The 24,935-nt window shown below is 35.7% G+C and overlaps 2 protein-coding genes across 2 annotated transcripts; one reads left to right on the top strand and one right to left on the bottom strand.

Moving 5' to 3' along the window:
- Positions 1 to 3,002: 3,002 nt before the first annotated feature.
- Positions 3,003 to 5,669, bottom strand: LOC141621437 (glycosyltransferase BC10-like). The gene is made up of 2 exons (XM_074437957.1): positions 4,561 to 5,669; positions 3,003 to 3,889 (listed from the first exon to the last, which is right to left on the bottom strand). Exons 1-2 carry the CDS (start codon positions 5,101 to 5,103, stop codon positions 3,245 to 3,247), a joined length of 1,188 nt encoding a protein of 395 aa, XP_074294058.1. The 5' UTR covers positions 5,104 to 5,669; the 3' UTR covers positions 3,003 to 3,244.
- A 6,031-nt stretch (positions 5,670 to 11,700) lies between these two features.
- On the top strand, positions 11,701 to 12,408 carry LOC141617592 (uncharacterized). The gene has a single exon (XM_074434775.1). The coding sequence runs from the start codon at positions 11,701 to 11,703 to the stop codon at positions 12,406 to 12,408; it is 708 nt and encodes a 235-aa protein (XP_074290876.1).
- The last annotated feature ends 12,527 nt before the right edge of the window (positions 12,409 to 24,935 follow it).

The following is a 24,935-nucleotide window of genomic DNA, read 5'->3' as shown; positions in this document are numbered from 1 at the left end:
TAGTGTCAGATCGAGATGCGACATTTATATCAAAGTTTTGGCAGGAACTGCAGAAATTGATGGGTATAACTTGAAGATGAGTACAGCTTTTTATCCTGCAACAGATGGTCAGACGAACAGGACTATCAAGACCTTAGAGGACATGTTGAGGGCTTGTGCCATGGAGTTTGGGGGAAGTTGGGAGGATAGGATGGATTTGATCGAGTTTTCATACAACAACAACTACCATACTAGCATCGGGATGGCACCTTGCGAGGCTTTGTATGGTAGGAAGTGTCGAAGTCCAGTTTGCTGGGATGACAGTTCTGAGTCGGTGGTTCTAGGACCACAGATGGTACAGGATATGGTTGAACAAGTTCGGTTAATTCGTCAAAAGATGAAAGCAGCCCGGGATCGTCAAAAGAGTTATGCCGACTTGCACCGCAGGGACATCAGGTTCACAGTGGGTGATAAGGTCCTTTTGAAAGTGTCACCAATGCGATGAGTGATGAGGTTTGGGAAGAAGGGTAAGTTGAGCCAGAAGTTTATCGGTCCATATGAGATTTTGGATCGTGTAGGCGAGGTAGCCTACAGGTTAGCTTTACCACCAGCTTTGGATCGAGTCCACAATGTCTTTCATGTTTCACAACTCCGGAAGTATGTGAGTGACCCGTCACATGTGCTTGAGGTTGAGAACATAGAGCTAGATGAGTCCTTGTCCTATGCCGAGGTTCCTAAGGAGATACTAGACCGCAAGGTGCGCAAGACAAGGAATGGGGAGACCGTCTTACTCAAGGAGCTTTGGTCTAATCATAATGTGGAAGAGGCCACATGGGAACCTGAGGAGGCTATGCGGGAACGTTTTCCTAACCTTTTCGATCAGGTATGGTTGGTTACGGGGACGTAACCGTTGTCTTTTTAGGGGGGTAGGAGATGGTCGCATGTTGGTTTGGGTTAGTTTGAGACGGCTTAGAGATGTCTTAGTAATGTTTTAGTAATGTTTCATGACGTTTTGTCTTAGTATGTCTATGCTTAGTTTGTTTGGTGTGTTGTGTTGGGAGTTTGCTGGTCGTGTTTGGTTGTAGAGTGTGATCTTCGGGGATGAAGTTCTTTTTAAGGGGGGGAAGAATGTAATACTACGGTTTTCCTAGGTTAGTACTCGGCAAAGTATGGCCTACTCGGTCGAGTAAAGTGTGTCGTGTATCCTGTTTGGCTACTGCCCAGGAACACTCGGCCGAGTATGTGGAATACTCGACCGAATAGAGGGTACTCGACCGAGTATACTCTATACTCGACCGAGTATCCGGTCCGTCGAGTGTTATTTCCGCGGTTTGATTTGGAAATGATTAGAGTTATATATAAACGTAAATCAGTTTCTAATTACACTCTTACAAAACCTAATCACTCAACGACACTCTAATCCTCTCCAAATCTCTCCCTAGTGTGTGTGTGTGTGATCGTTAACAAGTGCATTCATCCTTTGTTTCGTCGTCGGTAAGTCCTCGTTTCTATAATTCATTGGTTAATCTTTTAGAGTTTGGCCTTAATTATGATTGGGGAAATGGGGTTTTGCAAATAGTATTGTTGTTATGTGATTGTTGTTAAGCGGAGACTTCGTAGAAGAGCCGTTCTAGATCGCTTGCTTGTGTTTCTTGCAGTTGTGCTAAGGTAGGGTTTCCCTACTCAGTTCCTATTTAATTGATTTGAGATTATGTTGTTTTGCATACGATTGTTTGTCTGCTAATCATCGTTGGACTGTTGGTGCGGTGTTGGTGTTGTGATGATTGTGGTGGAGTCACTTGCGGGAGTGGCTTCACACCCTAGTTCGCCCTCCGCGGAACCCGCCACGGGAGGGGATGTGCACATTAAAGGATAGGGATATCGCTCGTTGATGAGCGGGACTTAGGTGGGGATTGGCTGCGGTCCCCCACTGGCGGCGAGGATTACCTGTTGCGATGGGTAATCTGGCAGGGCTACACACTTCGGTGTGTAGTCGGTTACTGTGTGAGATCGGGAGACCGAAGGAGGAGGATGATCAGCTGGTTGCTTTTTGTACCTGTCTTACTTTAATTATTCGGGGATGGTGAGCAGATTGTGACAGGTGATGCAGTCGTTTAGCTTTGGGGCAGTCATGGGGAGTCACCACGCAAGCTTAGCTTCCACTGTCAAGAGTTCTAGCTGTCATTTTGTAGTTGTTGGTTTTCGGATAGTTCTTTAATGTCGGATTTTGAGACTATGTAAACTTTAAATCTTTCGTACTTTAATAAATGTGTTTTGAGTTGTTGCTTTTGATATACTAACCTCGGGCAACCGAGATGGTAACAACCTTTCATGCTAGGGTAGTCCTTGGTAAGGTACCTTGGTATGAGGGGGTGTTACATTATTGCCCACCGTATTAGGAGCGTGGCGCAAGTGTTTCTGAGTTGCTTGATTTTTCGATGGAGGTGATCGATGTGTTCCTCATGTTGTCGGAGATCGAATCACTAACTTCTTGGAGTCGGATATTTATCCCGTCCATTGTCGATTCAAGGTTTACAACAGACCGTCTCGTCCAACCTCTCCAGGCCCTCCCCCATTCGAATTATAATGCCCTCAAGATAGAGAATTTTCTCGCTCACTAGAGCCTCTAAGGCCTTTACTCGATCTTTGGTACTCCCTTCTTGAACTTCCGTGCTACTTGTCTCGATCTTCGATGAATCAATGAGTTACCGTAGAAACCCGTCGGAAGACCGGGCTCTCACACCAAACTTCAGAGTTGGGTACTTTTGGCGGATCGTGGTGATGCGCACTCTTGTCCGACACCAAGGCTAGAATGCAAGCAACTAAGCTACCTAGTGCGATATCACCCACTAGCACGCTTCTCAAAACTCCGGTGTGTATCAAAATACTAGTCACGCTTATCAAGATCGACACACAAAGACAATAAAGTAAGGAATACTTGTATTGAAAGAAAACAATAAGCATAAACAAGTTTATAGGTAGGAAGCAATTTTCATTGACTAACGGTCCCTAAAATGGCTTATTTGATAGTACATGACTTATAGCGAGAAACATTAATTGGATGTGCAGAATAGCGATATGAAATCTTAATGCAAAATCAACTAAGCTAGATTAAGAATCATAATTCATAACCCAAGATCCGACATATAGGAAGAAACCTTGAAGTATGACATTTACAAACTCCAAGGGCATAAGAATAAAGTACGAAGGTTGAAGTGTGCGGACCATCATACTTAGGATGGATGAGTTATTGACCATCATAGTCTTACGGATTAACACCATACAATACAGGTGACAATTTCAGCAAAGGCTCTAAGGTGTTTGGGTGAAACTTCCTTGCAAATATGAAGCACAAAGATCCCGAAATATTGTTATAAACACACTCAATTTGACCTCTTACTCTAATAAAAAACTCTTCTGAAATATCTCTTCTAACAAATGTTGTAGGATGAGAACCCGGCCTCGACCAATCAACCCAAGTAACGCTTCGATTAGAGTTCAAATCGTTGCCAATTTTCGCAACAAGCGTGGCGAAATAGTGCTCGTCCATGTAACATGGAGGTTTACAATGGTCTCTAATGACATTATAGAATGTTTTATCTGATATTATTGAAATGGCAAGCTCCCTGTGAAGTTCAAACCATTGAGACCCTTTTCGCCAATCTGATAGCAAAATGGTAGGAGCCATTCGCTTGTTGTATCGTCCTCGACCCACGTTTCTTGGATCATCGAAGGATCCAATGTAGCTGTGTTTCGAATTGATGAGGTACTTATAGGTTATAGTGAAGTTGAATAGAGGAATGCAAGATTCAGAGAGTAAGATGAACCGTTCATTCGAAAAGTCGAGCAGGGCATTAGCTAGTAACCGTCTTTCGGCATCTACCATGCTTGATCTTCCCCATTCTACTCCCTGCAATGTTGTAACAAAGCACTTGGTATTAATTAACATCTGGCGACGATGATGTATAGTTTAACGTGATCAAGTTGAGACATTTTGACTGAAATTTAATTTGCTATTCCCACCGACTCGACAGATTCTTTACTTTTTCCTTTTTGGGTTATTGCATTCTTTACATTTCTCTTTTTAGACAACTTTTTTTTTTTTTATTAAAATTACTGTGCTTTATAAACATGGGAACACCTACCCCATATAAGACAAATGCTCCTACTTTACTTTTATGTGCTTTTTTTTAGAAAGCGTAAAGAATCCGTTTGCCTCCTCTCATTTTGTTGGAAACACATTTTAATTGTCGGATTCAGTCCAATTTATCATGTCGTTTTGGGTTAGCACAATCAAAATTACAAAGGTTTGATTCAAACCAGTCATATCAACTTAACTCATTCTATATGTCAATCTGCTAGAATTTTATTTTTTGGGTCCAACTCGGGTTCATTCGAGTAAGGTTTTATTAGTTTTGAGCGGATATTATTACAAATAATTTTTCTGATTCAGTAATTTCTCGATATTCCTAATCCCAAAAATAATGAAATTGAACCCGGAAATGAAAATATTTACTCTCTATCACAAAGAAAGAAGAAAAAAGAAGCGTATGACGACAATGTACAACAACTGGTACAGACCTGGCTTGGTATTCTTCGTTTGTAGAAGACTGAAGATTCAAGTGGTTCATTGATGAACTCTGATGAATTATGTACATAAATGGAATAAAACCCTTGATGACCTTTGAAGAATAACTCCCACAACGGTGCTAAGGGCAACGAATTCCTTGTCAAGAACATAAAGGCCACCTTAGGAGTCCTATTATACGGGTAATCCTTAATCCCCGGTGCCATTGAAGCACGCCACACAAGCTCCTCATCCGACATTGAATGCCATAACTCAGTCGGAGCTATCCAGTCACTGAACTCAACCCTTTGTATTGATCTTCCTAAACTATAACTCGACATATTATTTGGAGGAACAAAGTAGTCTTCTTCCGAGACTAGAAATTCCTTGATTCGATTATTGATGAATACGCCAAGAATCATAATGAAAAATGCTATTGATATGGTGAAGATTATAGTGGTAGTAATTTGGATTGCGGCAATTTGAGGGGTGCTCTCCTTAATGATGTCTCGTAACCATGAGCTTTTCGTAAACTCGGGTGTTTTTTGTTGCTTCATTTCTAATAATGCTTGCAGTTAAAGAGTATCCTACTACATATATTGATGAATGCAAAGTACTCCCCATTGATAATGTGACTGTAAACGAGGTAAGACAATTGTGGTGGTTGTTTTTCTCGTGTAGAGTTTAACTGCATGGGAAAAGCTTGAGCAAATGAAGCAAGCAAATACATGATTTTACACCCACCTTTAGTTTAGGCTCCTTGTATGAGCTTAATCTTTTGTTTAGCTTTACATATCCCCATTATTAATATTAATCCATGCCAAATTCCAAGGTTTGCCTTTTAAATCTTCGTCAAAATAAATGACAGGATATTTAATAATGTTCTTCCAAAAATCACCACTCACCCTCGAAAACCCCTCATCCACTCCTAAAAACACCACATTTGGTGTTTTGGGTTGCAAGGGGGTGGGTTGGTCGACTTACTAGGCAAGGGAAACGGGTGCGACGAGGATGGTTGTGGTTATTGCAGCAACGAAGGGCGTGGTGGTTATGGCAGCGGCGGTGATAGGTAGTTGTGGTGGTAGTGGATGTTGGTGTATGATAGTGATGGGTTGGTATAACAAGGGAATTGGATACCCTTAGGGGTAAAACTTACAAATAGATCGGGTCGTGTTGGGTTCGTATCACATGTAAACGGGTCACGAACCCTTCAAAGTTCAACCCACACCTGGCCCATTAAGTATCATGTTGTGTTCGTGTTGACCCACTTACATAAATGGATCATCAAGGCTCATCCCAACTCGTTAATTTCGTGTCGAGTTCGTGTCATGTCAATATTTGGAAAGTTTAAATATTTATGTGATAAATGATCAAGAAAAAAGAAGACTAATTTAGTAAATAGGTCATTCGTGTTTAGAGAGCTCAACAGAAACCCGACCCAATTAAATCCCGTGTTGTGTCATTGTTTGAAATCCCGCTCACATATTTCAACAATAATAACTATTGATTGGGACAAAGTAATTTACTCCTCATGTGTCATCACATCATTTAGGCTTGTTGTATATGCGACATATTTTCCCTCCCATACACATACCTTATGATGTGGATGAACAAGACTTTGAGAGTGCATGGATATATATATATATATATATATATATATATATATATATATATATATATATATATATATATATATATATAGAGTGGTTCTTCTAAGGTCCTTACATCCATTGAGTCCCTAAGTCCTTATAAGGGCCTTTGGATGGAAGGGATGGAGGGATGAGATTACATCTCATTCAAGGGTCACAAATGAACCTCCCTAATCTCCCTCCCTAATTGTGTATAACTCTACCTAATTGTGTATAACTCTACCACCATTCTAATCTCCCAACTCACTTCCTCATTCACTCATCCTCTCTCATTTCTCACATTCACTCTTTCTCTCTCATTCTCTCAAAAAAAAAAACCAAACCAAAAAAAACCAAAAACCTAAATAAATCAAAATCTAAACAAACCAAAAAAAAAAAAAAGAACAACTTCATTCATCTTCTTCCCTCCAAACCCGACAACGCCGCCCGCACCCTCCTCCCCCCCGCACTACCGCCACTCCTCCTCTGAACCGTCCCTCCGTCACCAACCGTTCCAGATCTACTTTTCTTTTTTTTTTTTTTCAATTTTTTTTTCCTTATTTCAATTGTTGTTGGTTGTTGCGGCTGGTGGTGGTGTTTGTGGCGGTTGGTGTCAATGTTGTTGTGGTTGTTATTGTTGTAGCTCCGTTGTGGCGGTTGTTAGTGTTGTTGTTGGTGTCAATTTTTTTTTAAAAGATGCGAGTGCATCACCTTTCTCCTTCCCCGTTGTTTTTTTTTTTTTTTTTTTTTTTTTTTTTTTTTTTTAAATTTGTTTATGGAAATCCTTGTCTTATTATATGTTTGTTTTAATCTCGTCTTAGTACTTATTTTTTCAAACTTCGTCTTGTAAATTCGTCTTGTTATTATGTATTTATTTTAGATCTAATAATTTTTTGTTATTGATGGTTGTTAATTTTTTGTTGGTTATTTTAGATCTAATAACTTCAATGCCCTTATGTACAACTTCAGTGATCATTGTTATTTTTGTTTTTTGTTTTATTTACGGTTTTTGTTAGATTTACGGGTTTTTTGTTAGATTTATGCATACAATTTGTTATTCTCATGAGTCATTCACCAACATTTTATTTTTGTATATAATTTGTTAATTTAATTGGGTTATACGACTAAAGTTATACAATTTACGACTTAAAACACCAAAGTATTTTTGGACTAAAGTTATACATCTTGTCTATTAAAGTTATACACTGCGTGCATTAGAGTTATACACACGATATTTAAATTTGGTTTTTTTTTTTATTGTTATTTGGTTTATTTCAGATTTCGGGTTTGGTTGGGTTGTTGGTTTTTTGGTTTTATTATTCTTATTTGGTTTTTTGTTTTTGTTATTATGAGTTTTTTTGGTTTTTGTTATTATTTTTTTTTCTTCATATTTTTCATATTTATTGTTTGATTTTTTTACTATTTACGACTAAAGTTATACATTTTATGACTAAAGTTATACATTTTATGACTAAAGTTATACAATTTTGTACTAAAGTTATACAAATTTGGACTACAATTATACAAAAAATGAACTAAAGTTATACAAAAATGAACCAAAGTTATACAAAAATGAACCAAAGTTATTCAAAAATCGACCAGAGTTATACAAAAATGCACCAAAGTTATACAAAAATTGGACTAAAGTCATACAACAATGGACTAAAGTTATACAAAAAATTGGACTAAAGTTATACAAAAATGAACCAAAGTTATACAAAAATGAACCAAAGTTATACAAAAATGGACCAGAGTTATACAAAAATGCACCAAAGTTATACAAAAATTGGACTAAAGTCATACAACAATGGACTAAAGTTATACAAAAAATTGGACTAAAGTTATACAAAAATGAACCAAAGTTATACAAAAATGAACCAAAGTTATACAAAAATGGACTGGAGTTATACAAAAATGCACCAAAGTTATACAAAAATTGGACTAAAGTCATACAACAATGGACTAAAGTTATACAAAAAATTGGACTAAAGTTATACAAAAATGAACCAAAGTTATACAAAAATGAACCAGAGTTATACAAAAATGGACCAGAGTTATACAAAAATGCACCAGAGTTATACAAAAAATTGGACTAAAGTTATACAAAAAATGAACCAAAGTTATACAAAAATGGACCAGAGTTATACAAAAATGCACCAGAGTTATACAAAAATGCACCAGAGTTATACAAAAGTTAGTCCATTTTTGTATAACTTTAGTCCATTTTTGTATAACTTTGGTTCATTTTTGTATAACTTTGGTTCATTTTTGTATAACTCTGGTTCATTTTTGTATAACTTTGGCTCATTTTTGTATAACTTTAGTCCATTTTTGGTATAACTTTGGTGCATTTTTGTATAACTCTGGTCGATTTTTGTATAACTTTGGTTCATTTGTTGTACAACTTTGGTTCATTTTTGTATAACTTTGGTTCATTTTTGTATAACTCTGGTGCATTTTTGTATAACTCTGGTGCATTTTTGTATAACTCTGGTCCATTTTTGTATAACTTTGGTTCATTTTTGTATAACTTTGGTTCATTTTTTGTATAACTTTAGTCCAATTTTTTTGTATAACTTTAGTCCAATTTTTGTATAACTTTAGTCTTTTTTTGTATAACTTTGGTCTATTTTTGTATAACTTTGGTTCATTTTTGTATAACTTTAGTCCATTATTGTCTTAGATGAAAAAAAGTATCTCAAAAAAAAAAACGAGATTTAAAACACGAAATCTTAAAAAAAACGTATACCAAAAAGAGATTTAAGAAAATGAATAATACATGAGAACTAACAAAATAAAAGACAACTAAAATAAAATAAAAGACAAAAAAAATAATGAATGGAAAAAACAACTCAAAACATACAAATTAACACAAAACGGAAAAAAAAAAAAAAAAAAAAAAAAAAAAAAAAAAAAAAAAAAAAAAACGCATCAGCGGCGGTGGGGCGGCGGCGGGGGTGGTGGGTGGTTAGTTGGTGACGGGTGGGGTGGTGGTGGGTGGTGGTGAATGAGGAAGAGAGGAGTGGGTGATTTATTTGGGTTTTTTGATTTATTTGGATTTTTTGGGTTTTTTTATTTATTTGGATTTTTTGGGTTTTTTTTATTTATTTGGGTTTTTTTTTTTAGAGTTTGAGAGAAATGAAATGTGTAAGATGAAAGAGAAATGGATGAGTGGAAAAGAAATATAAAGTAAATTAGTGATTAATTAGAGTGGATTAGTGAATGAGGAGAGAGAGATGGTGAGATTAGTTTATGAACACACTTTTTGGGGGTTGATCTCATCCCTCCATCTCCTTCCATCCAATGGCTCATAATAGAACTTATGGACTTTATATTTCTATGGACCTTAGTTGATCCCTTCTCTCTCTCTCTCTCTATATATATATATATATATATATATATATATATATATATATATGTTATATTGTAACACCCCAACTATCCGGCCAAGAAAATCACCATAAAAAATGGGGATTTTAGAGTGAGGTTTCTCTGCCTTCTCTCTAGGTTTTGATTGCACAATGGCAAGAAAAATCACCAAAAAATCCCAAAATAATAACAAAAAGCATACAATTTGATCTAGGGCTAAACTTCGTCTTTCATTTTCTCATTGCTCTGATTTGAACTTAGATATGGATGTTGCGGAATCGTCTCAAGCCACTGTTTGTCCTCAATCTGAGGATGCGAAGAAGACAAAATCTATGAGTGAAGTTGTGGGTATTCCTGAAATTAATCTCTCGGAAATTGTTGTTGAAGATGTTGATATTCCTGAGCAGGCGGATGATGGCGGAGGTTGGGCGGAGGTATCAGGTAAACGGTCTTCTCCTCTTAAGGCCTCGACTTCTGTACCCTCTCCCTCTAAGTCCTTGTTGCAGCTTACTCAGGAAGATGTGGATGAAGAGATTAAGTTTTGGGATACTGCTGTGGTCTGTTATGTTCTTGGGGGTAATCCTCCTTGGGAATTACTTTCTGGTTTCATTACTAAGTTGTGGGGAGTCTACAAATTCGATAAAATCTCGTTTCTACCCAATGGAGTTTTCCTAGTCAGATTTCCTACAAAAGAGTGTCAGAACTTAGCACTACAACAAGGTTTCCCTATGTTTGATAACAAGCCTCTGGTTGTTAAGCCCTGGACTGAGTCGTGTAGCCTATTGAAAGAACGTGTCAAATTTGTTCCTATTTGGATGCGTCTTTGTGGGTTGCCACTTCAATTCTGGGGAAAGGCTAGCCTAGAGAAATTGACAGGTCTTATTGGAAAATTCATTAGAAGGGATGGAGCTAATGAGGATAAGACAAGGCTTGGTTATGCTCGTATTCTGGTAGAAGTGGAAGTTGGTCAAGAATTTCCTGATAAGTTGCTTTTCTTAGATGAGAAGGGTAACCATGTGTCTTGTCTTGCTGAATTTGAATGGAAACCTACTATTTGTGGAGTATGTAAAGGGATAGGACACACTACATAAATATGTAAGAAAAAGAAAGTGCAGGTGCCTAAGCCCAAGCCAGTCCAGAAGGTGTGGAGACCAAAGCCACCAGGACCTGCTGCTATGCAATCTGGTAGCAAGGTTTCTGCTGTGTCAGAGGTGCCTTTTGTGGGGCCAATCCATCATGACTCTTCAAACATCCCATCTGTCTCAGTGCTGCAACAGGTTTCCAGGCAGGAACACCAGTTAGAAAAGACCCATTTATCTCCATCAAAATCTTATGCTGAAGCACTAACTGATACAACAAGTGACATTTCAATGGAAGGGAGACTGGAGGAACCACCTGGGATTAAAATCAATGGATAATATAGGCAGTTGGAATGTTAGGGGAATAAATGGGATCAATAAACAAATGGATGTTAAAAAATTCATTTTTCAGAATAATATTGGTCTCTATGGTTTAGTAGAAACTGAGATTAAGGGGCATGACTTTCTCTCTGTTTTGAATAATGTTGCTCCTACTTGGCAAGGTGTTAATAATAATGATTTTCATCCTGGGGGAAGAGTATGGATAATCTGGAATCCTAGTGTGTTTGCTATTACAACTCTGCATTGTGATGCTCAAATTATTACTGTTAGAGTAGTTGAGATTGCTTCTGGTGATTCTTTCTTATTCTCTGTGGTATATGGCTTTAATGATGACAGTCAGGGGTCTGATTTATGGACTCAGCTGAAGTATACTCATGACTTGTATACTGGGCCTTGGGGGGTTTGTGGTGACTTCAACAATGTGTTACATTATAATGAAAGGATTGGGAGAGATGTAACTTGGAATGACATTGTTGAATTTAGGGATTGTGTTCAATATTGTGGTCTTACTGATATTAAAGGTCAAGGTGCGTTTTTCACCTGGAACAACAAGCAAAATCCTGCTTCCAGGGGGTTCTCTAGGATAGATAGGTTCCTAGTTAATGATGACTGGATGAACATGTATCCTAATTCTTATGCTCATTTTCTTCCTAAGGGCCTTTTTGATCACAACCTTTGTGTCTGCTACAGAAGACATACCAGGGAACAAAGGAGGCCTCAATTCAGGTAAAATAATATGTGGAGTTTAGATCCTTCATTTCAGAGTGTAGTGCAAGATGTCTGGAATCAACCTGTGTCTGGGACCTTAATGTTTCAAGTGGCTAAAAAACTTAAAGCATTGAAGAAACCACTGAAATTACTTAATAGGAACAAATTTGCTGATATGGAGAAAGATGTTGGGGTGGCCAAAGCTATTTTGGATGATCTACAAATTCAAATGCACAATTGTCCTACTGATCATGTTATTATGGAAGCTGAGTCTGAGGCTACTATTTCTTATCGACATTTGTGTAAGGTACTGCACTCCTTTCTTAGTCAGAAAGTAAAGATTGATTGGCTTAAGATGGGTGATGAGAATACTAGTTTTTTCCATGGTCATATTAGAACTAGGCAGATTCATAACAGGGTGATGTATATCAGGGGCATTGATGATAGTCTTTACACTAACTCTCATGATATAGAGACTGCTTTTTTAACATACTACAAGGAGCTGCTTGGGAGTTCTCAAAGTACCACACATGTACATTTCCCCACTGTTAGAACAGGGCCAGTTATTTCTGAGGCTCATGCTGATCTCCTTTTGGCACCTGTTTCTGCTGATGAGATTCATTCCAGTTTTCTCTCCATTCCTTCTGTGAAGTCTCCTGGGCCTGATGGCTTCACTAGTCAGTTCTACAAAGACTCATGGGAGATAGTTGGAGTTGATACTGTTGCTGCAATTTAAGATTTTTTCAAAACTGGTAAAATTCTGAAGCAAATTAATACTATTACCCTCACTCTTATCCCTAAAGTCTCTAATCCTAAATCAGTTTTGGAATTTCGACCTATAACTTGCTGCAACACTATTTATAAGTGCATTGCTAAGGTCTTGTGTACTACACTCAACAAAGTTTTACCTGATATTGTTAATGAGAGTCAAGGAGGATTTGTGAAAGGGAGGAATATAGTTGAGAATGTTTTGATTTACCAAGATTTAATGAGGCTTTACAATAGGAAATCCTCATCACCTAGATGTATGATCAAGATAGACTTGAGGAAAGCCTATGATTCTGTTGAGTGGTCCTTCCTTGAGCAAATGCTTCAGGCCTTAAAGTTTTCAAAGAAATTTGTTGACCTTGTCATGGCTTGTGTGACATCTCCTACCTATTCTTTGTCTGTTAATGGTAGCTCTTTTGGCTTTTTCCCGGGTAAAAGGGGTCTGAGGCAAGGAGACCCACTCTCCCCCCTCCTCTTCACTTTGTGCATGGAATATCTCCCCAGGATTTTAGGGGTGGTTGCTCTATAAGATGGCTTCAGATTTCATCCTTTATGTGGTCACATCAGGTTAAATCATTTGTTATTTGCAGATGATTTGCTCCTCTTTTGTAAGGGTACTGAGACTTCCATCATGTGGCTGTTGAGGAGTTTTTCTACTTTTTCTAATGCTTCAGGCTTGACCTTGAATAAAGCTAAGTCTGAGATCTTTTTTAATGGCATGCCCTCTTCTGCTATGGAGAATATTTTGCAAGTTTCTGGTTTCCATAAAGGTCATTTGCCTTTCAAGTACCTGGGAGTATCCATTTCTGCAAAAAAATTGACTAAAGCTGAAGGTATGAAATTGGTGGATAGAATTGTAGCCAGAATAAGAGGGTGGGGATCCAGACATCTTTCTTAGGCTGGTAGGCTTATTTTGGTACAGTCTGTCCTCTCAACTCTCCACTCCTACTGGGCAACCATTTTTTTTTTATTCCAAATGGTATTATAAACAAAATTAATTCCATTTGTAGGAACTATTTATGAAGTGGAGGGGATGAGTATAAAAAGGCTCCAAATATAAGTTGGGATACTTGTTGTCTTAGCAAAGAGGAAGGTGGTTTAGGTCTAAAACATGCTAAGAATTGGAACATGGCTCTGTTGGGTAAGTATACTTGGTGGCTTGCTAAAAAAAAGGATCATCTTTGGGTCAGGTGGGTTTCTCACGTGGAAGAAGATCACACATATTATGAAAAAATTTCAGCAAGCTTACACCAATAATCAGTGTCTAAACACTCCTACTGAGTATACTGTGAAAGCAGGATACTCTTGGCTCTGTGGAAATCAGCCTAAGGTAAGATGGAGATTCCTTTGTTGGAATACTTTAAATATTCCTAAATCTTCGTTTATCTGCTGGGGGATCATGCATCAACGTTTGCTTACTAAGGATCGTTTGTTGAGAATGGGTATATTGTGGATGGTGGGTGTAAAATTTGTGCTGCGGCTACTGAAGATCACAAGCATCTGTTCTCTGAATGTCAGTACACTAGACAGGGTTTGGGTCTTTTTCAACAGAAAATGCAAGTCCCTATGGACTTGAATGATATGATCACCTGGTTTTCCAAGTGTAAAGGCATTACTGTTGGAATATGTGTCCTCCGACAATAATGCGATCACAACTGTTGATCATGATGATCACATGTTTAAGTCTCATTATAAAGAATACAATTGGGAAGTAATATTTTACTGTCAACTGGTCCACACATATCGGTAATGATTGGCTGACTAGAGTTTGACATTACTGTCGTGAGACGGTGGTGACCAGTTGATCCCCTTAGGTCATACCTAAAGGGTAACACTCTTAATTGATCATTTAATTGATCATATAACGTTACGAGTCAATTAAATTATTTAAAATTGACGGACGATTTTGGAAGTAATATTTACGTGTGAAATTTGATTAAATGAGATACGGTCTGAGTAATCGAATTGTTTCATTACTCAGATGAAATTATTGTTTAAGGAAACAATTTAAATTGAATGAATTATTATAAATACAAATTGTTGTGATTTATAATTGGTAAAATATTTTGGTACAAGTAATCATGAATTACTAGGTCGATTTTTGTATATGACGTATTTTTATTAATACGTTGATTTTTAATATGTTAAAAATACATAACAATTTTATGTGACATGTGACATGTGACATATTGACAAATTGACAAAAATAAAATGGATTCCATTTTACATATGTACCGAAATTAAGGGAGGATTTAGGATAATATTATGTTTATTATGTGAGTGGTAAGCATAATGATTACCCTAATTAACTAGCCATGCAAACCTAGTGATCATTGTGAAGAACAACTAGTGCATGCATTGGCTCCCTCTTCCCCCCTCTTCCACCCGGTTTTTGAGAAGAAAAATCACTTTGGTTTTTCTTCTTATTTACCCATTATACACTACAAATGATATTAGTGCATGATATTTTTATTCATTCATCTAAAATTTAAGTTTTTAGAGAGATAAAAACTCTTCCTTCTCTCTAACCGAAATTATAGAGAGTTCCATAATATTTTTGGGTCAATTTTATGCTAAATTAATATTATTCTAGTATTCATAATATTAATTTAATTAAGAGTTTGCCTTGGGTATTTTACTTTGGGAGGGATCCTATACTTGGATCCTAGTTCATCCATTGAGGAAAGCACAAGAACAAGAGAGAAGGAGATCTCTCTTGTGCCCAAATAAACCGAAATATCAATGTAAGATAGAGATTTCTTCTTTAACTATTTTATTGTTTGCATGCATAAGATCACCATTTAATTTTATGACAAATTAACATAAAACATATATGAATATGTTGAGTTTATAGATCTACTTTTCCTTCAATCGGTATCAAGAGCCTTGGTTGTTTGCATGCAAATCGGTTAAAAGTTTTTCCGAGTTATACGATTAACATATAAAACTTGTTTAATTTGTGTTATTATGATATATCACGAAATTAATTTATGCATGTTAAAGTTTCTGGTCCTAAAATGTTTTTAGGATATTTTGGTTAATTTATGGATTTTTATTGTTCATATTATATTATAATGGCATTAAAAATATGATTTTATGAATAAATGTCATTTTCGGACTAAAATTAGCTAAACTTCGAATTTTCCAGTGATTTTTGGATATGTTATCGCATATATTATTTTTAGATGACCTGTAAATTTTCATAATTTTTGGACTTCTTATGCTCGAAAAATGGTTTTTTCGTTGTTAAAATCGGATTTAGATGAAAAATAGGTTAATATGAGATAAATTTCGAATTTGGTCATAAAAATTTAGTATGTTGTCACATGCAATTTTACAAGATGTGTGTAAAATAATAGGCTATATTGAAGTCTTTATGCATGATTTATGATTTTTTGAATAAAAATAGCATAAATAGTGACTTAATTAGTGAAATATTAATAAAACATACTCTATGACTAAGAAAAAACGTTACATGTTGCATTTTATTATCTTTTTCAGATATAAAATTGAAAAGTTGATGAATATAATTTTTCTCATGTTTTTATGGTTTTTATTGATAAATCCGTTTAATCGCAACATTGTTTTTCCGGATAAATTTCGAAATTTTTAACCTACGTTTTTGAACATTATGAGTGTCATGGTATTTTTCCAGAATGTTCATGAGTTTAAATTTTGAATTTTGAATTTATTTGAAATTTTGTGATTTATTTGAAGTTTATAGCTTTTTATTGTAATTTTAGGTCCATTAATGAACAAATTTTAGAAATATGAGTTAATTATGGTCAAATAATTAGTGAAGACTAAATTTTGAGTCCTAAGAGGTTAGGGTAATTAACTTATGCATAAATATGAATTTATGTAATTTTTGTGATTATAAAATGTTGAATCACGTAAATCCGTAAAAACCGAGTAATATATGATATTGGCTACTTAAAGGCAATTTAGCATAAAATTGGGCATGTTCATACATATTATAATGCTGCATTTTATCTATGATTGTCATAATTTTATTTTATGTAATTTTTGAATTATGTAATTTTTACTTAGTATGGCCTTAGTTTTTTAATTGGTATTACCCGAAATGAATGGGAATATCGATTCGGTTGTAATTTTTTGTGATCTCGTATCACCGTTTTGTAATTTAATAGATTTATTTTATTTTAGTTACAAATGTATAATAGGAAATTATGTAATTTGTTATGTAATTTTATTTATTTCGGAGTTCCCAAAGACGGATTCCTTCAAGATGGCGATACATAAAGACGGTGTTACCTCGAGATGCGTGCCACAACCGAAGTTCAAGGGACCAATGGAGTTGGTTTCCGAATATGTAATAGTTAATTAGATTTTCTATTTTAGGAAGGCCATACTAGGATTTATTTTATGTTTTGCCTTTTATTTATATGTTGCATGCATCGCTAAATCGACATAAATAAAACATGCATTATCATTTAATCGAGTTTATCGACCGTGTCAATTACAATTATCGTAGTTCACCGCTTTAGTTCACTTAAAACGTGATAGATAATAAATTGACATGACCTCTCGCTAAAACAATCAATTGTGACATAGCCTTACCAAATAGTAGAAACCATGAAAACCTATTTCGTGAGGGAGTGCACTCGGCCACACCGGGGTACAAACCTTGTTACGTAGGGGAAGTGGGTGATAAATGTCTATCCACCGAATTCATGTTGATGAAGGTTTTATCGGCCACACCGTGCCCAAATTAATGTGGGTTTGGATCATGGACACATTTATTCGAAATTTGGATTGAACTCAACAAAAGTTTTTCGATAAGGGTTTTATCGGCCACACCGTGCCATTGTTGAATGTGTTTTGGGCTAAAGATAAATGTTAATGTAATATTATCGACCAAGAGTTCTAAAATTAGAATCGATTCACTACTACAAATCCAGGCAACTACAACGCCCCTTTAACAACGATTATTCACGAAAATCACAATAGACGTTGTAGAATGTATGGCGCGAATTTTACTAAAATCAATTACAACGGGTATGGTTATAAAAACCGTTGTTATTAGTTTTAACAACGGGTCACACATGCACAACCGTTGTTAATAATTTGGCGCAAAATTGGCGCAAAGTTAGTGAAAAGTAATCACAACGGTTATTTTTGAAACCCGTTGTTAAAACTTATTTAACAACGGGTGTTTTTTACAACCGTTGTTAAAACATATTTCACAACGGTTGTTGTTTAATAACCGTTGTCAATACCTTCCATACTATAAACCACACAAATGAAGTCTCTGCAGCCACAAAACACAACCCTTAATACACAAACACAAACACAAAGAGACAAAACAAACACAAAACACATACACACTCTCTTTCTCTCTTTCTCTATTTCTCTATTTCTCTCTTTCTCATCGTCGCTTTATCTTCTCGCCGTCACTGTGATTTCATCGTCTATTACGTTCGGTATTTATCAGGTAAATCTCGCCGTCACTGTTAGTTTCATCGTCATTATTTTCTTTTTCTATTTATTTCTTTTGCATGCATGTGTTTTTATCGACCATTATGTTATTTGTTTAAGTATTGTTCGCATAATTAGTTACTAAAACAATGAAGAAGCAAGATGAAGAAGTAAGATAAACATAATTAATATATATATATATATATATATATTTATAAATACATAAATTAAAAAAAAAAAATTACATATGTAAAAATGCAATTCTTATATTTTCATGGAGGATCTTATTGTGCTCTATCGTATCCGTCCTCTCCTCCTTGGCTATTTGGAGGTTTCGTTCAGCAGCTTTGCTATATCGTCATATAGCCGCAATCGCTCTTTGCTCCGTCAAGCCATCTTTTTTGGCGTGCTTCAGTGCGGATCGAGCTTCCGCAAGGTAGCTCCTGAAACTTTCCTCAATATGGAGGAACCGGCGGATGAAGTTGTTGTTGTTCTCGATCATGATAAGAGTCTTTAGGATGAAATCATTCATTTTCTTAGAGTTTTTGAGTTTGATTTGAAAGATTAAGTAGAGTTTGTTTTAACAGTTAGAGTTTGGAGATGAATATATGAGATAATGGAAATGTTAGTTGAGATATGCAATGTATTTATACTAAGCAATGTGTGAGTTGAGTTAATTGCTTTTTAATTAATATATATGTTAGGAAGTTGTGCCATAATCATCATCATATCTCTCAATAATGCTGCTTCAAATCCTATTACTAACCCTTCTCATTCCATATTATCCGTTCATATGTACAAAGTGATGTCGTAATAATGCATGCATCGAATTCTAACAGGCGTAATTATGCATGCATCTAGTAATATTTAATTTAATTTTTTTTTATTTTTTAAGAACAAACAACAACGGTTATTTTAAAACAACCCGTTGTCTTTAGTTATAACAACGGTTTTGTATATTAAAACCCGTTGTTATAACTTTCCCCCCAAAATTGTGTCACACTTTCCACAACGGGTTTTTATACATAAAACCGTGGTTAATAGTTTTAACAACGGTTTCCTTAAGTAAACCAACCGTTGTTAAAACCTTCTACAACGGACGCTTTAACATCGTCCGCTTTTTTATATAACAACGGTTTTTGACCGTTGTTATAGCCTGTATCTGTAGTAGTGATTAAAGTGTTAATCCACCGAGTTATATTGATAAGGGTTCTATCGGCCACACCGTGCCCAAGTTAATATGAATTTGGGTCTTGGAATCATTTATCTAGTTGGGTAGAGGTCACTAGAAAAATGCATAAAACTTGTTTAAATTATACATTTTTACGAGTATTATTATTAAAACAACATTTGTTTTACTCCTTCTATTTTGTTTTGTAGACCACTTCTTTTTCTCATAAAAAATGGCTACACCAACCCCTAATGCCACGCCTCTCGCTAATTCACCATGGCTCCGATCCTTCATAGATCGATGTAAACTTGAAAAGAATGGGTCAAATTTCTCCGATTGGGATGCCCAACTCAAATTAGCCGCCCAAGGTGACGACAAGCTTCGTTACCTTACCGAGGCCTCTCCACCCGAACCTACTACTAGGTCGACCGCCGCCACTAGGGAAGCATATGAGGCTTACCATAAGGAGTCCGCCGCAATGAAAAATGTGTTGATCTTTGCGATGGAGGCGGATCTCCAAAGGAGAGCCTTTAAGATGGGCACCGCTAATGAGATTTACTCTAAGCTTGTGACAATGTTTTCACAAACTCCGCGGATCGTCCAATATGAGGCGGCCGCGGCATTCTTTGATCTCGACTTCAAAGAGGGCCAAAAGGTTAGCCCTCATGTGCTCAAACTTATGGAGCTAGTCGAGACCTTGAAGATTCAAAAGGTTGAAATCCCCAAAGAACTCAATGTAGATAGGATTCTACACTCCTTATCCAAAGTCAAAGCGTATGTTTAATTTCGTGTGAATTTTAACATGCAAGACAAGGATGTGTCTCTTGAAGAATTGCACAAGTTACTTGTGCAAGCCGAAAGAGACATGGGGTTAAATGTGAACCCACCAAAGGATGTGCTTAACATAAGCACTAAGAGCAAGGGGAAGTTCAAGAAGAATGGGAGGAAGGGTAAAAAGCAAGCTCCCACTTTCACCAAAGCTAAGACTTACGAAGCTAGCACTTCAAAAATCAAGAAGGGTCCTCTTGATAAATGCCATTATTGTAATGGTGTTGGACATTGGAAAAGAAATTGTTCCAAATACCTTGGTGACATAAAAGCTGGAAAGATCACTTAAGTAGGTAAATGACTATCCTTTCTTTTATGTTTCTAATTCAACTATGGTATTGTGATACAAAGTTGTGATAATGTATCTCCCTTTTTATTGTAAATAGGGCCTCCACCAAGCAAAGACAAAGGAAAAGAAAAGCAAGCTTGAGAAACCATCAAGAAGCTAGGAATAGCTTTCATGGAGCATCGCTTTTTATTGTCTTATTTTAATTATGTTTTGGATTTTAAAACCTTTAAGCTTCCGTGTTCGACATGGAAAGGTATTTTGGATAATTGGTTGTATTTTGGATAATGGTGGCTTGGTTTGCAACCCAAGTCACCCGTTTTATCATTTTATCCTTGTTCTAAAATTCGTATTTACATGCTTGCTCTTAGAAACATATAATTATTCACTTAAAGTGATCTAATAGACAACTATAATGATGGAATTCATTATACGTCCACATGCTTAAAGCTTGTGTATGATCATTTATAAAGTGATATTGAGTCTATGAACTCTCTTAAAGAAATGTCAATCACCAAGTACACTTCAAAATCTAAAACTATTAGTCAACCTATGAGATAGTTCTCCTTATACTTCAAAATCATTATTTGTGTCTCATATGCTATCTTTGAATCTCTAGTGTATTTATTCTAAAGATAGAGTGGGAGAAAATAAAGACACAACAAGATAAATTTGTGTACTTGCGTAAATGAGATCTACGCAAGGGAGAATGATTTGAATGAAGGTATATCTATTTATATAGTATACCCAATAGATGAGATCTATGGTCTCAAATAGTTCTATATGACTAAAGAGACCAAGTGAAGTAATCATAAGAGTATGTTCTCAAGATAACTACACGAGGAGACCAAAAGAAAGTTTTGGAAGAAAAATGACTAATGTAAAAGTTTTGACTAGTTTATGATAAATTTTGACTAATAGTTTCAAACTTGAGATTTACTTAAGAGCCTAAATGAATCAAAGTAACATCCTAGTAATAAACGAGATTTATGACTAGCGGTTTCAAGGATTGATATACCGATATCCTCAAATTGCTAAGTTAAGTTTTAACCACGCAAAAGTCATTACTTAACCACATTATAAAAATGAATTGGTTATACCTCCTTCTGAAAGGGATTTCTGAAGGACATGTGTTAGATAATATTTATATTTGAATAATGACATTGATACACATCATTATGATATGTGTGAGTTAGAGATTAAAAATCTCTTTCCATAAGGTTAAAAATGAGACCACTTCAAAATAGGTATTTTGAAAGGATATGATGGGAACATATATGGTTTTATCTCAAACAAAAACAATATAATGTCTCAATTGAGTAGTCAATTGCGAATCAAGTGGGAGTTAGAAATTATCATGTGAAGACATGGAATTTAGTGGGAGTAATCATCTTATATAAGTTTATAACTCATCACTCATTGAAGAATGACAAGCTAATACCTTCCTTCACAGAGGAAGATTTGAGTTTTCAATTCTGGATGAAAATGGACCATGATGAATCCAACTACATCATGAGATGTTGATACACATCGAATCAACGAGATACGTAGGTTATTCATTTAAATGAAAATGGAATTGCCATTAGCAGTCATGGTCTTTCCTTGAACCTAAATATAGTTGATGACATGATTAAAAGTTACTAATGTTTCCGCCATTAGAATAATCATGCACATGTCCAATTATGAATCATATGCATAAGAGCATGATGAATAATTGGTAAGCCATAGTAGAAACGTCATGAATTCTCGAGAAGAATTCCATGAGCGATTTCGGTGTTTGACAGAATACTCTGTTATGTGCCAAGAGGTTGCACATATTATAGAAAATCCGAACACACGTAAAGATTTATGAAAATCCTAAACTTTTCAAGCCAAAAGGAGAAATATGAAGTTTGAAAAGATACTTAGTTGAATAAGAAGTTGCTCAAAACTAATATTTCCTAATATGCTAGGACTTGTGAGAACTGCTAGGCTAATCATCTTGACAAATTGTTGCAAGACTCTACAAAACATATACCTTGTGCATTGTGTGTGGATGGAGTACTTGATCAGTACAAGTTATATCATTCACCACAAATTCGTTCGTTATGTGATAATCGATAAGGAAGTTCTTTCAAGATAAAGAACCGAAACCAAGGTCGGGAACCTTGATGTGTACTTGGTAAGGTTCATGCAATGAGTGATAACATGAATGTACAGGATAATATGATTAAGAAGTTTGAACACATGGACACGTAACATGTTAAACTTCTATGGCAATCAACAAGTGTTTACACACTTACAATATGCATCACAAGGTTGTAATATGGTATTGACTACCCGAGTGTGATGTCGACATTTGTCGTTTGAGTTATTATTAACTCACCTTATACTTTGTTATATCCGACGGGTTGTAGAGACAATTGAACCCCGTTTAAGTGAACATGGATTAGCATTGTATTTGCCCATAGTTACTTACATGAGGTGACGTCTCGAAGTGACTAGAGTGTGATGCGATTGATGGCAAGTTCAAGTGTCATAGAGTCATATGAGAATGACTAGTCGATCACATAGGCGGACTGTTAGGAACATTTTGTCGGGCCTTATGACCGCTTATAGAGTTCTGGCAAATTTATATAGCCTGGTCGTGGCGAGAGCTGCTATAGTATTCAAATGAGTCGATTCTTTTGACTAAAGACTATTCGCCTAAGATGACACAGTTTCAGCTTAACTTTGATTTGTGTTACTACGACCTTCGTAAATGGGGTCAAATGGGCATATTTTGGGTTATGATGGCTATGGCTAGTTGAAGGGAATGAGTGCGATAGGAATTGTCCACTCCTAGTCAGGGTTATAACAATATCTCAGGGCCACTCGAGGAGTAATGAACTGGAAATGCGTGGCCACGCTCGGAATGTATCCATGGTGGATAAATCTGGTCAATCAGTTATTCTCCAGATCGAGGAAACCACTCTCGATATGATCACTTGCAAGTACGACCTGAAAGACACCTTACATTGAGTGGGAGATAGTAATAGGACAAGAGAATTGGTGACACACACTTGTCGAGGACAAGTGGGAGATTGTTGGAATATGTGTCCTCCGACAATAATGCGATCACAACTGTTGATCATGATGATCACATGTTTAAGTCTAATTATAAAGAATACAATTGGGAAGTAATATTTTACTGTCAACTGGTCCACACATATCGGTAATGATTGGCTGACTAGAGTTTGACATTACTGTCGTGAGACGGTGGTGACCAGTTGATCCCCTTAGGTCATACCTAAAGGGTAACACTCTTAATTAATCATTTAATTGATCATATAACGTTACGAGTCAATTAAATTATTTAAAATTGACGGACGATGTTGGAAGTCATATTTACATGTCTCATTGAAATTTGATTAAATGAGATACGGTCTGAGTAATCGAATTCTTTCATTACTCAGATGAAATTATTGTTTAAGGAAACAATTTAAATTGAATGAATTTTTATAAATACAAATTGTTGTGATTTATAATTGGTAAAATATTTTGGTACAAGTAATCATGAATTACTAGGTTGATTTTTGTATATGACGTATTTTTATTAATACGTTGATTTTTAATATGTTAAAAATACATAACAATTTTATGTGACATGTGACATATTGACAAATTGACAAAAATAAAATGGATTCCATTTTACATATGTACCGAAATTAAGGGAGGATTTAGGATAATATTATGTTTATTATGTGAGTGGTAAGCATAAGGATTACCCTAATTAACTAGCCATGCAAACCTAGTGATCATTGTGAAGAACAACTAGTGCATGCATTGGCTCCCTCTTCCCCCCTCTTCCACCCGGTTTTTGAGAAGAAAAATCACTTTGGTTTTTCTTCTTATTTACCCATTATACACTACAAATGATATTAGTGCATGATATTTTTATTCATTCATCTAAAATTTAATATTTTAGAGAGATAAAAACTCTTCCTTCTCTCTAATCGAAATTATAGAGAGTTCCATAATATTTTTGGGTCAATTTTATGCTAAATTAATATTATTCTAGTATTCATAATATTAATTTAATTAAGAGTTTGCCTTGGGTATTTTACTTTGGGAGGGATCCTATACTTGGATCCTAGTTCATCCATTGAGGAAAGCACAAGAACAAGAGAGAAGGAGATCTCTCTTGTGCCCAAATAAACCGAAATATCAATGTAAGATAGAGATTTCTTCTTTAACTATTTTATTGTTTGCGTGCATAAGATCACCATTTAATTTTATGACAAATTAACATAAAACATATATGAATATGTTGAGTTTATAGATCTACTTTTCCTTCAATTACAAAGCTCCAAAAGAGGTTTGTTGGGGCATGTTATGTGGATCTTTTATACTCTATTTGGCTTGTCAGAAATGATGCAAGGATAAATGGTCCGGTAAAGAGTCCAGGCTTTGTCATACAAAAGGTTATATAGGATGTGCTTCATCGATTTCAGAGACTGAATACAAGTAATCTGCAGTCAAGGGAGAGGGCCTGGCTGCAACAGATTTCATGAGAAAGTATTTGGTTCAGTTTACTCAGTTTTGGTTTGATGTAAATAGCATATATGTTGAGTTGTACACACTTTGATTCTTTGATATTAATATACTTAACTTTCCCCCTCCCCCAAAAAAAAAAAAACTATCCGGCCAAGATAATTGGGGCGTTACCGTCTCGATTTCCTGAAGAAGTTTTTCAAAACTTCAATAAAAGAACAATTTATAAATAAATGTAATGTTTAGTGAATTACATAAA

The sequence above is a fragment of the Silene latifolia genome, chromosome X (assembly GCF_048544455.1).
Source record: "Silene latifolia isolate original U9 population chromosome X, ASM4854445v1, whole genome shotgun sequence".
Classification (NCBI taxonomy): domain Eukaryota; kingdom Viridiplantae; phylum Streptophyta; class Magnoliopsida; order Caryophyllales; family Caryophyllaceae; genus Silene; species Silene latifolia.
Note: the sequence above shows the minus strand (reverse complement) of the source record. Positions and strands in the feature narration are given on the sequence as shown.